The sequence below is a fragment of the Lissotriton helveticus genome, chromosome 6 (genome assembly GCF_964261635.1).
Source record: "Lissotriton helveticus chromosome 6, aLisHel1.1, whole genome shotgun sequence".
Taxonomy (NCBI): domain Eukaryota; kingdom Metazoa; phylum Chordata; class Amphibia; order Caudata; family Salamandridae; genus Lissotriton; species Lissotriton helveticus.
In genome coordinates this window covers 459,069,694-459,083,966 of record NC_136067.1, presented here as the reverse complement: position 1 = coordinate 459,083,966, position 14,273 = coordinate 459,069,694, and the positions used below count along the sequence as shown (strand labels likewise).

At 45.4% G+C, this 14,273-nt stretch overlaps 1 protein-coding gene across 7 annotated transcripts in view; it reads right to left on the bottom strand.

Moving 5' to 3' along the window:
• The window catches only part of ARHGEF10 (Rho guanine nucleotide exchange factor 10), a 1,140,991-nt gene that overhangs the window by 627,235 nt on the left and 499,483 nt on the right, over positions 1-14,273 (bottom strand). For all 7 annotated transcript variants that reach the window (XM_078647916.1, XM_078647912.1, XM_078647917.1 and 4 more), the window contains one exon: positions 5,791-5,883. In XM_078647916.1, coding sequence (XP_078504042.1) covers positions 5,791-5,883 — 93 coding nt within the window. The remainder of the gene's footprint in view (positions 1-5,790; positions 5,884-14,273) is intronic.

Below are 14,273 nucleotides of genomic sequence, written 5' to 3'. Positions count from 1 at the left end.
GTCTTTCATTAGTTATTTTTGTTCTTGCTGAGGTCGGGGGGAGGGTGGAACGGAGACCTTTCCTCCTCCGGGGTCTTTGTGTAGAATAGGGGTTCTTGGGCGACAGGCACACTGCAGGTTGGGGTGGCTCTTTAGCTTTTTGCAGGGGTGCAGGGTGGGGGGTGTTTCTCTTCAGTTTGGGGGAGGGGGGTTGGGAAGTTTTTTCTTTTCTGTGTGTTGTTTTCAAGGCGAGTTGCTCCTGTGTCTGCTGCTGTTTCTGATGTCTAGCTCATGGACGAGGGGTCTTGGCTCGGGCGGCTGGGATGGGGGGTAGAGGGTTGAAATTTCTTTCCTGGAACGTTAATGGCCTGGGAGATCGTATTAAGCGCAGTGTTGTCTTAAAATGTATACGACGTCTGTCACCGGACATTGTTTTTATGCAAGAAACCCATTTGATTGGTAATGTTTGTTATGCAATGAATAGATGGGGCTACCGCCTTGTGGCGCACTCGGGGTTCACCTCCGGATCTAGGGGTGTGGGTATTCTTGTTCGAACCTCCCTTCCCCTGGCGATAGATGAGGTGATTCACGATGATCGTGGGAGATATACTGTCTTGGTGGGTAGATATGAAGGCCGCACCCTATCTCTCTTCAATGTTTATGTTCCCCCGGGTTTGCAGGCTTCTACTTTTACTGATTTGGGCCGTGTTTTGTTAGATCTCCCTGATAGTACTCTCTTTCTGGCCGGTGATTTTAACTCGGTGCTTTCCGGCCTTCACGATCGCCATCCCCCTAGAGATACCCCGCAGGCTCAGCAGTGGTTGGGTGGGTTTCTAGATACCTTTGGCCTTGTGGACTGCTGGCGACTGTTGCATCCTACTCAGCTCCAATACACCTTCCATTCTGGGGCTCATGGCAGTCTGTCTCGGCTGGATTATTTCCTGATGCCCGCCGCCCACTCATCGGCGGTTCGTGAGATTTTACATTTGCCAAGGGGTATTTCTGATCACTCGCCGCTCTGGCTTCGTTTCGAGGTTGGGGTAGAGGCGGCTGGCCGAGTGGCTCCCATTAACCCTTGGTATCTTTCCTCCCCTGAGACTCGTACCCTCTTGCTCAAGTCCATGGATGCATATTTCCTGGAAAACGAGGGGTCGGTCTCTTCGGCTGTGTCCCTGTGGGAGGCATTTAAAACTGTGATTCGTGGACAGGCCCTTTCCTTGATTGTTGAGGCTAAGAAGGCTGGGAGGAGGGAGGTGGTGGACCTCGAGGGGGAGATTTCTGCTTTGGAGGACGAGTTGGAGTCTGGCGTCACGCCTGAGAAACTCCATGCCCTGGGTCTGAAACAGTTTGCATACAAATCCTTGGTCACTGACGCTGCAAAGGTGATGTTTCGTGAGCAGCAGGGCAGATTGTATGATGTGGGTGATAAAGCGGGCAAACTCCTAGCGTGGTTGGACAAGAAAGAAAGAGTTAATCGTGTGGTGCCCGTGATTCAGTCTGCGAGTGGTGAGAATGTGATTGATCCGACTGCCATTGTTGATCGTTTTGCGGAATACTTCCGTGTGGTATATGCTCCCGTGTCTGTAAGGGATGTTGCCGACTCCCGCCTTCTTCTACGTGATATCACTTTGCCCTGTGTCACCGACTTGGACCGTATTGCTTTGGACTCCCCTTTTACGAATGATGAGATAGCCACTGCAGTTCGTTCGCTCCGTTCGGGCAAAGCATTGGGCCCGAACGGTTTGCCTATTGAGTTGTACAAGTTGCGCCCCGATAAGGTGGCGCCGTATCTTCGCGCCATGTTTCTAGAATCTCGTGAGCGGAACATACTTCCTTATGATCAGCGTCTGGCGACAATTGTTGTCATCCCCAAAGAGGGTAAACCGCGTGACCTCTGTTCCTCGTATAGGCCCATATCCCTATTAAATGTTGAACCTAAGGTGTTGGCTAAACTTTTGGCGACCCGTCTCCTTTCGGTTCTTGGGGATTTGGTCCATCCGGATCAGTCTGGCTTTATCCCGCATCGAAACACTGCTCTGAATTTACGTCGCCTCCACGGCGTGCTGGCGAGGGCGGGGCTTTTGACTGAGCCGGCCATTTTGGCGTCCCTGGATGCCTCCATGGCCTTTGACACTGTGGAATGGCCCTATTTATGGGCGACTCTTGAGAAATTCGGCTTCGGGTGCGAGTTTATTAGCTGGGTTAGACTATTGTACGCGGAACCTCTGGCACAAGTTGTAGTGAACGGTAGAGTGTCTGCTCCCTTCTCCTTGGGCAGGGGTACCCGTCAGGGTTGCCCCTTGTCCCCTCTGTTGTTTGCGCTCGCTCTTGAACCGTTGGCGGCCTGGCTCCGTTGGGAACCATCCCTCAAAGGGATTCGTTGGGCCCCGGACTTCGAAGACCGCGTCTCGCTTTATGCGGACGATATCCTCTTGTATCTTACTTCCCCTCGCAAGTCTTTATCTGTTTTATTTGACGTTCTTGCATCCTTTGGCGCTAACTCAGGCCTCGTCATCAACTGGTCCAAGTCCTGTGTATACGTTTTATCTGGTATCTTGCCTCCGTTGCCTAGTAGACTTCCTCTTCAGGTGGTCCGGGATGGCTTCAAATACTTGGGGGTTTTTGTTACCCTGGACCCGTCCCTTCGTTTCGATCGTAATCTCCTTCCCCCGTTGCTTAGGCTCCGTTTGGACGTTGCCCGTTGGCGCAAACTTCCCTTGTCTCCCCTGGGTCGGGCGGCCCTGTTTAAGATGATGTCACTACCGCGGTTTCTCTACGCTCTCCAGAATTATTACGATCCTATCCCTAAGGCCTATTTTCGGGAGATTGAGAGCCTTCAGAGGCAACTTATTTGGGATGGGCGACCGCGCATTGCTCTCGCGAAACTTTCCATCCCGTGGTATGATGGGGGCATGGCGCTCCCCGACGTTAAGAGATACTACTGGGCTTCCCATCTGTCCGCTATTAATCACGCTATGTTCTCGCCAGGTCGTAATCCGGCGTTTGAGATGGATAAACTTCAGCTTCCGGGAGGTGACTTTAATAGAGTGCTCTATTCTCGCTCCGCTGGGCGCCATCTTGTGGGACCTACTTTGATTGCTTTGTCGGTGTGGCGTGCCGCGAATGTAAGCCTGGGCTGGGAGGATCGCTTGACGTTGGCGACGCCGCTTTATGCTTCAGAACGTCTGGGCGGTCTTTGGTCCTCCAAGGGTTTTGACCGTTGGGACTTGATTGGGATCTCTAAGGTGGGGGATGTGTACTCTAAGGGTTCTGTGCGCCCGTTTCAGGCCCTCCAGGCTGACTACGGCCTGAGTAGTCGGGAGTTCTTTCGTTATTTACAGGTCAGGCACGCTTTGGTTTCGGTATTTGCTCCTGGTGAGATTCCGCCTGACTCTTCCCCCCTTGAAGACCGTATCCTTGACCAATATCTTCCTGATAGCACTATCTCCCTGATCTATAAGAAGTTGATTAACAATCGGACTGACTTATTGGCCCGACTTCGGGAACAGTGGGTGGGAGATGGGTTGGAACTTGATGATGAGGACTGGCAGTCGGCCCTCTCCTCCCCGAAGGAGGTGGCTATCCCGGCTAGACTCCGTCTGGTCCAATTGAAGATCCTTCATCGGGTGTACGTGACGGGACCGCGACTGATGGTGATGGGCTTTTCCTCCGATGGACTGTGTAAGCGTGGATGTGGTTTGCGTGCTACTTTCCTGCATATTCTTTGGGAGTGCCCGTTGGTGGCTGCTTACTGGGTGGCTGTGCTTGATCTGATGACTGTGGTGACAGGGATGTCCTTGCGTCCGGAACCTCGTCGCTGTCTTTTGAATGTTTGGGAGCCCACTGACTATTCGGTGGCGCAAACTAGGTGGGCCACCCTGGGCTATATGATTGCGAAGGGAGATATTGCGCAACTCTGGGGGGCCTCCAGGCCCCCTGCCCTCTCGCAATGGGAGGATAACATGGACTGGTCCATGTTCCGTGAGAAAACCGTCTATGTGGCCAGGGGCAGACCCAGGGCATGGGTGAAGGTGTGGGGTCAATGGAATGAATACCGTGGCGACATTTGTACTCCTCCCCTTGTGGACACTATTGAGATTACCCTGTCTCCTTAGGCTAGCGTTCTCGGAATCTTCATATAGGGACTGAGCTGGAGCTTCCGGCTCTCCCCCCTTCTTCTTCCTGATCTCTGCGCCCCTTCCCCCCCCCCCTCCGAACTCCTTAGTGCTTAGAATTTTGCTACTGCACTTCCTTTGCTGTCCCCCCCTTGCGTCCCTTGGGCTGACCTTCAGTGATACACTCTCGCCTTTTTGTATGTTTGTTCTTTTATATACATAAAACCTGTTTTTTGCTCTGTATATAATGTGGAGTATAGCATTGTAGATTGACTGTTACCTCTGCGGGCATAAATGATATGTGTCTACTCCTTTTTAGCGGCTGGCCCGTGTGGTTGTAGGCCCATCTTTGTACCTTCTTGCTTGCTCAAATAAAGGTTTTAAAAAAATAAATAAATAAATAAATAAATAAATAAATTATTAAGTCATCATCAGGACTAGAAGCAATATTCAAGAGCAATCATCAAATACCCAAATGATCAATAATGTTTGTTTGTTTATTGAGTTTTATATAGCACTGGCTAGACCCAAAGGTATCAGAGCACTTTACATGAGGGACCACAAAGTTACAAAATTACATCAGTTAACAGGTTACATAAATTACTAGTAAAACATTTAATGAGCATAGGAGATTAAATAAATGGAGCGTAGAAGGGTAGGTGGAAGGGTAAAAGGGTAGGGGGAGAATATGACGGAGAGATGAAAAAACGTCTGCCCAAAGTCGAGTGGGTAGGTTACGGCTGAAGGGGAAGTCCACAACCCATCTCCTCTTTTGCTAACAGGTAGCTCCACCGGGCATCGGTCAGCTAGCTAGGTCTCAACCGTTAACGGGCGGAGAGCACCGAGTACTTTCCATGGAGATAATTTCTTCCTCTGTGAATTCCTATTGCGAATCACTTGCGCATTGGATGCGGTCCAGCAAGTATTGATAATTTACTCTCTGAATTCAGTTCTCAGTTACCGGGATAATTGCTGCAACTCCTAGAGTTTTTCGGTGAAGTTGAGGCATTTAAACAAACTTTGATTGTCATTTTGAGGCGACCATTTACTATGTCACAAAAGGTATTTGATGAGTGCTGTTGAATATTGCTTCTTTGCACATTTGTTTTAGAATGCTGGGATATTTTCAGAACAGCATTCCTTTCATAATATACACGATGTGGCATTAGCACTGAAGTTCCCCTATAATCACACGAAATTTAGACTTTGTATGGTTACATTGTTGTAAGTGTCATCCAATCAAATGCATAAAACTGTAAATAGGATGGATTTGCGCATCGTTATAGGTTGTTAAACAGAAGAAACCACCCAATTAGAACTGATACCAAGGCAGGCTCTATGAAAATTGACATCGTCTAATAAAACACCTGGGCGCCATCTGGTGAAATATAGCATCTCCAGCTGTTCATGACAGTTATACACCTTTGTAGCAGACACTGGAAAGCATCAACTCGTCTCCTATGCTACCAATGTTTGTAGTACTTCAGCATTGCACATGATTTGATAAATAATTCATTTTCATATTACAGTCGTCAGTAACATCGTCTAATGTTTAAACTCTATTTCTAGGGATGAGTAGACATCATCCAGATGAATACAGGATTTCCTTTCACTTGAAGTCAAACAAGTGTAGTCATAAATAATATCATACATATTCAGAACAAACAGTATGGTTCATTTAAGTAAAGACGATTACCTGAAGCAAAAGAATAAACTGAGGAAAGCGTTGGATTGGTTTCATCATTAAACCATAGAGAGTAATTCGATCAATGCTGGATTCCTGGCACTGCTGTTATAATTAAAAAAAAAACGTACACCATTTGACTGAAATGTTATTTACAATAAATATTGTACTATCGCAAACCAAGGAAAAAGTTTTCCTAATAAATTGACATAATACTGATCAAAATGCATTTAATATGAAGAAGTAAGAAGCCCCCACATTTCATTTCCTACCCTCCTGCAGAATATAGTTTTGCCATAATTCTCACACACGGGTTGACAGAGGTCAAACAGCTTTGTTGTTATGACCCCTTTGCTTCATGGGTACTGTGCCACCTGGAATAGCATTATATCAAAACATAATAATCACTGACAAACCGAAGAGGTCTTAATTTAACATGTCAAGACATGGAAACACGGGTATTCATAAATATTTATCATATACATTGCATGCACAAATGCTGTTACATATTTAAGACTGCCCTATCGTTAAACTACCGTTTAAAAAGCTGCGAAAATTGCTTTCAAAATAGTATGCATACAGGAGAAAAAGACCTGAATGTGACAGCGGGATGATTGTATGTATGCCTTGATATTTGTAGAGAGAAAATATAGCTTCAGAGCAATGGAGCACTGAGTGGGGGCATGATCCTGGGAAGATGCAATTATTGAGGGAGACTGTTAAGAGCAGTGGTCCTTGAAAATGTGTTGGTGCTGATCTGATGTAGATAGGGATGCGGGTCAAGAACCTGGGAACAGAAAATGAGAAGGCTTGCATTTTATTTTTTCCTTCATGCAATGTTGTCTCTCCGGTCTACTGATCTCCTATTCTGGCGCTGTGCCCCAGATATGGCTTGTTGTTTTGACAAGCGGTGGTCTTTCTGTTTATGGCTTTATAAATGGTACAGCTGGTATTGAAGATGATCTGCTCTAAAAGGGGCAGAGAGTGTAGATATTATCACATCAGGTACTGTGGTTGAAATGTCTTCGAAGTCTTGATGAGCCATGCTACTGCATGTAGGATACTCTTCAGGAATGCTAGAGAGGCTCTGGGGTACTGCTGAGCATGGCATTGCTTCGATCCAGATAAGAGAGGACTAAGGCATCAACAAGTGTGTCTTGTATTCATGGTCCAGGAGAAAGAAAGAAAGAAAGAAAGAAAGAAAGAAAGAAAGAAAGAAAGAAAGAAAGAAAGAAAGAAAGAAAGAAAGAAAGAAAGAAGAGAGAGAGAGAGAAAGAGAGAGAGAGAGAGAGAACGCGAGAGAGAGCGAGAGAGAGAGCGAGAGAGAGCGAGCGAGAGAGAGAGAGAGAGAGAGAGACCAAGCTGTGTTGGTACACCTGGTGATGTGTAGCTTGAATGAGAGGTTTGTTTAAAGGGAGATGTACATGGTCTGCCAGCTTGGGGGGGGGGGGGGGGGGAGAGGGAGATTGGTCGAGTAGACCTTATTTGGCGAGCCTGTCTTGAATCTAGGGTTGTTCGGTGCCGTTGGCAAATTGGATTAATTTACACTTTGTGGGGTTTATCTTCAAGAAGAAAGCTATTATCCAAGATTGGGTGAGTTCAAGGCAACATTTGAGTTTCTGTTTAGCTTAGGTAAATAGATATCATCTGCATATTAAAGGATCTCAATACTGATGTCTGCAAGATAGGATCTAAGGGATTCCATCTAGGAGAGGGGATGGAGCCTTGAGGTACTTCACTGATGGGGAGTTTCCTCTTGATCTTATGGAGCCTATTTAAATGACCTTGTACTGAAATAGAAGCACAACCATTTCAAGACAGTGTATGACAATTCTATGTATGTTTTATGGGGAGATCAGAGTTGGCTTGTGGATAGTGGCAAAGGCTACAGAGAGGTCAAGAAGGACCAGAAGGTAGGGATCGTTCCTTTCATAGCGTACTTGGAGTGCGGCTTCCCAGTGCTGCGGCATGGTCTGAAGCCGGATTGCCAGTCCTGTAGATTATTCTTGCTAATGTGCACCTATAGCTATTTTGCTTCTGCTTTCACAATGATGTTCCCTGTTAATGGAAGGCGAGTAATAGGGTGAAAGCTGGAGAGGTTGGCTGGATTTTAGCACGTGAGCACCTGACCCACCTTAAGGGCATCATAGAATGCTACCCGGCATTAAGAATGTGGAGATGGGATACAAGGGCCATTTGGTGATGGAAGAAGAAAGTGTGTCATCTTCATAGGAGTTTGCCTTAAGAGGCTTTACGATATTGGAAGGGTCCATGTGCGAAACTGGATTGAATGAGGTTCATTTGTATATAAATCTATGGGGCATGGCTGGAACGTAGGGACTGTCCAAATGGTAATGATTTTTAATCTGGTTATATTATTCTTCTATGTGAAAAAAGAAGTTGATGGCATTGCATTTGTTTGCCAAGTGTGTGCACTGGCAGATGACTGGTGCAGTGTTGATAACCTTGATGAGGGCTTCGCTTCTGTTGGTTATTTTACTGTTGAGGCTGTGTAGGGTGGGTCATCGACATATTTTGATCTTTTGCATTTCAATTCCTGTTTTTGTATGTTATGTTTATTTTTAGTAGCCTCTTTAGTGTAACAGGGTGCTTAGGTTTTGGCTTGGGGAATCTGGTATCCAGTGGGCTTCGTGCTCAACATGACTTCAACATAGTGCTGTCAATGCCAGGGAGAGTATTGCCGTAAGTGGTAAAATTGAAGCGTTCTGGCAGGTTGTTTTAGTTCTTCTTGGATTTTTCAAGATGGATATCCTTGATAAAACGGAAGATTACTTTTCCTCTTTTCACCGGGCTTTCATGCTGAGATGTGATATATGTGATGGAAAAAAGGATGGTGAAATGGTCGAGAAAGTCCAGGGCACATTAGAGGACCCTGCTAGGAAGAGAACCAGTGTGAAGTGATTAGAGGGCGTTGAGTTATTGATGGTCTTTTATAGCTAGTGGGTTCACAAGTGGATAAACAACTTCCTTCATGTATTTCGTATTGGAGTTGCCAAGGACTTTGAAGTCTCTGAAGGATATGGAGTGGAATTGTTGGATAGAGGTACATGTAATGAGGTATGAGAGTTCTTCTAGGATGTGTTTGTTTGGTCCAAGTAGTCTGTTCATTAGATGAAAGAAGGCTCTTTTGGAGGTTGAGAGAGGCATGTGAAAGGGAAGGATCTTAAAAGAAGTATGTATGGTACAGTTGCTATGAGTACAGGGCCATGATATCCTTATAAGACTGCAAGTCCCATTCTTGTTTTGAGTGTGTGGTATATCTGTTGGATGCTATAAACCTCACAGATGAAGGCATCCAGGATGTATGTGAAAGTAGGTGTGACACGAGTTTCAGTGAAAAGAGCGCATATAGTTTGGCTGGGTGATGATGTGGAGCATTTATGACTACAGAATATGAATTGAAGAATAGCTATGGAGTATATTGTGCTGTGTGATGGGTGCGTGTTCTAGTGAGTGGTATGTAGATAAGATTCTAGGAATTAGATGTGCAAATTGGGTGAATGAGTTTGATCTAGATAGGAGTGTGGAATGGTGATATCTGCAAAGCACATAATGAAACTAGTTTACCTTGAACAAGGATCTTAGCCCTAGGTCCTTCCAGGTCAAGCGCGTAATGCCCTGCTCTGTGTCCACCCTTAACTGGGGAGACACAGGAAGTGTTAAGTACTAAAGAGTTGACTAAATTAAAAGAGGAAGATGGGGACTTGGCCTGCAGCCGACTGAGGTGGCCGCCTAATTGCCGAGCTCCAATCTCCAATCCACACAATCTGGCAAAATCTATCCTTTTCAAGGGCACTTGCTCTTCTCCCTCATGTTCTCACTCCTGTTGCGTTAGCCGACAGCATGTGGAGCTGAAAATTGTGGCCCCTCTGTCTCTGGGACTGATGCCATCAGGGAAACTAAAGCAGCATTCTGTGCCCCGTGAGTTGAGGCCTGGGCGCTGCCCGCCACTCATATACTGCAGTGTGGGCCCTGAACAGGCCGCAATTAAACCTGGGGTCTGCTGGGCTCCGTGCACGGTAGCACCAATCCTTGTAGTTGGACGCTGCTGCCCCTGTGGATAGAAGCATTGGCGGCTGTAGCCTGCATCTGGTGGGACAGGTGGTGAGGTGGCGCAGCTGGGCCTGATCAGTCAGGGGGGTGTGGGGTGACTGGTGTATCGGAGGCACGCCTGAGGGCCTTCCGCCCTCGCCAAAACTCAGATCGGTCTCACAGAGCCCTCATTTGTTTGGGTGCTGTGGAATTGCATGGTGAGCGAATGAGGGTGTAGCAGCTGACTTGGCGTGCCCAGGAGGCAGCTTGGATAATTGTCTAGTGGGTGAGGCCCATTACACCTAGTGCCTGACGGGGCCAATGCTGTGCCGAGCAGGACTGGGTGGTCTGTGGCTAATCTGTTGGGTAAGGACCCTGAGTGGGCCCCTGTGAGACCTGTCAGATGCGGCCAAATGGGCAGCATGGTGCGCACATGGTCTCAGCCAGGCAGCAATTGCAAAATGGAGGCTGAGTCCTTTAGGAAAGTGGAGATTCCCCTGAGGGTCTGACAGCATCTCCTCTGGCTGGATAGCCTGCATCTGCCCCTCAGTGTGTGCTGATGCACTCTTCTCTGGCCTGAAGTGGTACTGAATCCCCTCGCTGTGTCTGGAGTTGTGGAGAGGGTTTAGAGTGCCTTCATTGTGAGTCACCGTGGAGCTGTTGTGACAGCCTGCTTTGACCTCACTTCCCTGCACCCCCTCTTACTTGATTTTATTGGCTGGACTATTGTGGTCCCTGCACTACTTCTGTCTTGAGGGCCCATGCCATTCTTGAGATTAGGCCCTATTTTCAGTGGAGGGGGCTGGCAGCGGGGTGGACTCAGGTGGAACCAGACGGATACCACTCCCTTACCTTTGATTCCATATTGTCCTGTGGTCCGTAGGCATCCATCTGCCAGATGCTATATTGGCCTGTGGTGCAAGATCTAGGGTCACATGACTATGTGTAGTTGGAGGTTAGCCTTTGTGCATTCCTCCCAGACAGTATCACAAAGGAGGGTCTGGGTGTTGGCAGGCTAGGGCATCATGACTCGATGGGAGGAAGCTGTCACCTACCAAACTTGCATTTCAAAGGCATGGTTCAGCTCAAACGCAACGTACTTTGCACTAGCCTACTGTGACCCCAGACAGACTGGGACCGGGGTAGGGAGCAGGAAACTTTAGATACCTCACTAGGGGGAAACTCCAGATGTTTCTTCCACTACAAAGTGGAATAAGCAGGTATAAAAAGGGGACCCTCAGGCCCACTCTTCAGTACACTCCTGAACCTGTGAAAACTACAGAAGAAGGACTGCCCTCCCGACAGAAGAACTACCCTGTGGGAGGCCTGCCCTGCTTGCTGAGAAGGACGAATGGACCTGCTACCTTAATCTCAGGCTGAGTGACTCAGATGACTTAGCTCCTGTTTTAAGCTACCGGGGCACAACAAACTCCAAAGGCCACTCGGCAACTTCACAGCGGACCTGCTGCATTTGGACCTACCGGGTCATGCAACTGGACCTACCCGAGACCTGCTGGCCTCTGCCGGAGTAAGAGGTGCCTACCAAGTACTGGACACATGGTGTGGTATCAGCTGAGCTCATCTTTGACATAAAGGAGAAATCCTCAAGTTCTGGGCTCTTCGGGACCATGAACGGGCACAATCATGCCAAAACCTTGCCATTCATGCTGCCCGTTCACGCAAAGTTCTGGCGAACCCGACTCTTCTTGCTACAGTGACCACCAGCAACAGCCAGCAACACTAGATCTGCACTTCTTGTGACAATATTAACAGCCTGCTGTGACCACCAATGCAAAGCTCCAACACCAACCACTCGCGATAACCAACAGTATCTTCGTGGTACAGCGACAACCTTCCCCAACGTGCTCTCTACTGCTTGTGGACCCCTCCACTGTGAGCAGAACTCTTTTGCTTGACTTTAGAAGGTAACTTTTTCAGCAGGACTAACCCGATCCCTGTATCTGACCCGTGCACCTTTGCAACTCGTCTGAACTTGTGACTTTCACCCAGTCTCACACAACCAGATAGCCAGGAGTGACACTTTGTGCTTTTAAATGCTATACTTAGCTGAAATCTTTGAAATTGCATATCTCCGGTTCTACTGATTTCATTTTTGTCATTTTGGTGTCAAATATTTAAAATTATATTCTATTTTTCAAATTTACTGTGGGATTTTCTTGTTATGTTTTCACTTTGTTACTGTTCGTGTGCTGCATAAATACTTTACACAATGCCTCTAAATTAAACCTGACTGATTTTGTGCCAATCTACCAGAGGGTTAGGGAAAGGTTAATTTAGTGATTTATTGTGGTTCACCTTAACAAGGATTCTGGCTGCTACTTGAGAAGGACTTCACTAGTAACCCACTTTCTCACACTGTGCTTCAAGAAATTAGATGGTTTGAGACTGCAAAAGAGTGTTCTTAAATATATAAAACATATTTTATGAATCAGGAAATTCTTTCAGAATTGTAAAAAGAGTGATACATTACGAATCACAAATATGAGGGTGCATGAAAGAGCATCCTCTTCTATTTGGGAGCCACAATGGAATTTAGTAATGCTTTGCAACCATGGTTGCAAATTATTGTTGCTTGGATATGAACACCTCAAAGGGGGTAATATTGCAAATGAGAAGTTTTCCTGAGGGACTGGTTCCCCCTTAGAAGAGGAGTCAGGCAGCCTTAAAGGAAACAGGCAAAGGAATTGCCTACTCTCCTTGATGTGCTTCTAAACTGAAAACACTCATTTTTACAGCAGGACCCTTTAATGTACCAGGGCTGATTTTATTTACTCTAGTTTTGGAGGGTAAAGGCAAGGATGGTGGTCTCCTGTCCTTCGCAGGCCACCCTACCACTGAATTCACAGCCATATACAATGAGTCGCAAATTTTGACAGGGCTATTTAATATTCCTTACACAGGTCGTTCTGCAACATCTTGCAAATGTATAATTTGTGAAGGTAGCTAATTTTACATTGGCTACATTAGTACATTTCAATTTGAATAAGCATTTGCAAGCCAGTTATGTTATGTTATGTTATGTTATTAGGTCATTTATTGAGCGCACTAAGACTGATTAGTTTCTTGGCGCTAAGTTTGACAGTGACACAACGAAGGTGAGAGAAGAAGATTAAAACGCCTGTCTGAAAAGCCAGGTCTTCAGTGCTTTCCGAAAAGGTCGTTGTTGAAACTGCACATCCTGGTTTGCAAATTGGGCCTTTTATGGGAAGCCGTTCATGTCAAAATTACAGATCCCTATATAAGACACCACCTGAAATGCATGGAATACTCCAAAATAAATTTGACACACACCAGAATGAATGTAACATGTGTCGAAACAAATATGAAACATGGCAGAGTGAATATACTACTTAGTGGACAATAGGAATAATACACACTCTGAATTGGATAAAAGGTATACCAAGATGTATAGCAAATACGCTGAAATGAATATGACTGTTGCTGAAAAGAATACAACAAGATCTCAAGTGAATATAAACCTTAATGAAATGATGTAGAATGGTGATGAATTGAATATGACCCACATCGGAATGAATATGGTACATATCAAATTGAATTTGACACTCTTTAAAATGACTGTGACACACATGAAATGAATGCCAGACATATAGCAATGAATACAAGCCATGTTCAAATGAAAAACACACATGTTCAAATGAATACAAGATAAGGTAAAATAATTATGACTAGTGTCAGAATGAATATGACTAATACTGAACTGAATATGAGAAGCTTTAAACTGAATACAACATGCATTGGAATCAATGAAACATGGCAGAATAAACATACTATATATTGGACAATATGAATAATACACTTTGAATTGGATATAAGATAAACCGAGACATATAGCAACTATGCTGAAAGGAACATGACTGTTGGTGAAAAGAATACATCAAGAACGAAAGTGAATATAAATCTTATTGAAATGATGTACACTGGTGCTGAAATGAATTTCACCCACACTGGAACAAATATGGCACATATTAAATTGAATTTGACACTCTTTAGAATGACTGTGACACACATGAAGCGAATGTCAGACATACAGCAATGAATACAAGCCATGTTCAAATGAATATAACACGTTCAAATGATAAAAAGAACATTTGAAGTAAATATTACTAGTGTTAAAATGAATATCACTAACACTGAACTGAATATGACACATGTTAATATAAATATTATTGCAGTAGAAATACATTTGATGTGCATTAAAATGAATATGGCCCACAATGAGATGAATATGAGAAGCTTTGAACTAAATACAGCATCCATTGAAATCAATATGGCACATATTAAATTGAATGTGACACTTTTTCAAATAACTGTGACGCACATGAAATGAATTTCAGACAATCAGCAATTAATACAAGCCTTGTTCAAATAAATGTGACACATGTTTAAATGAATACAAGATA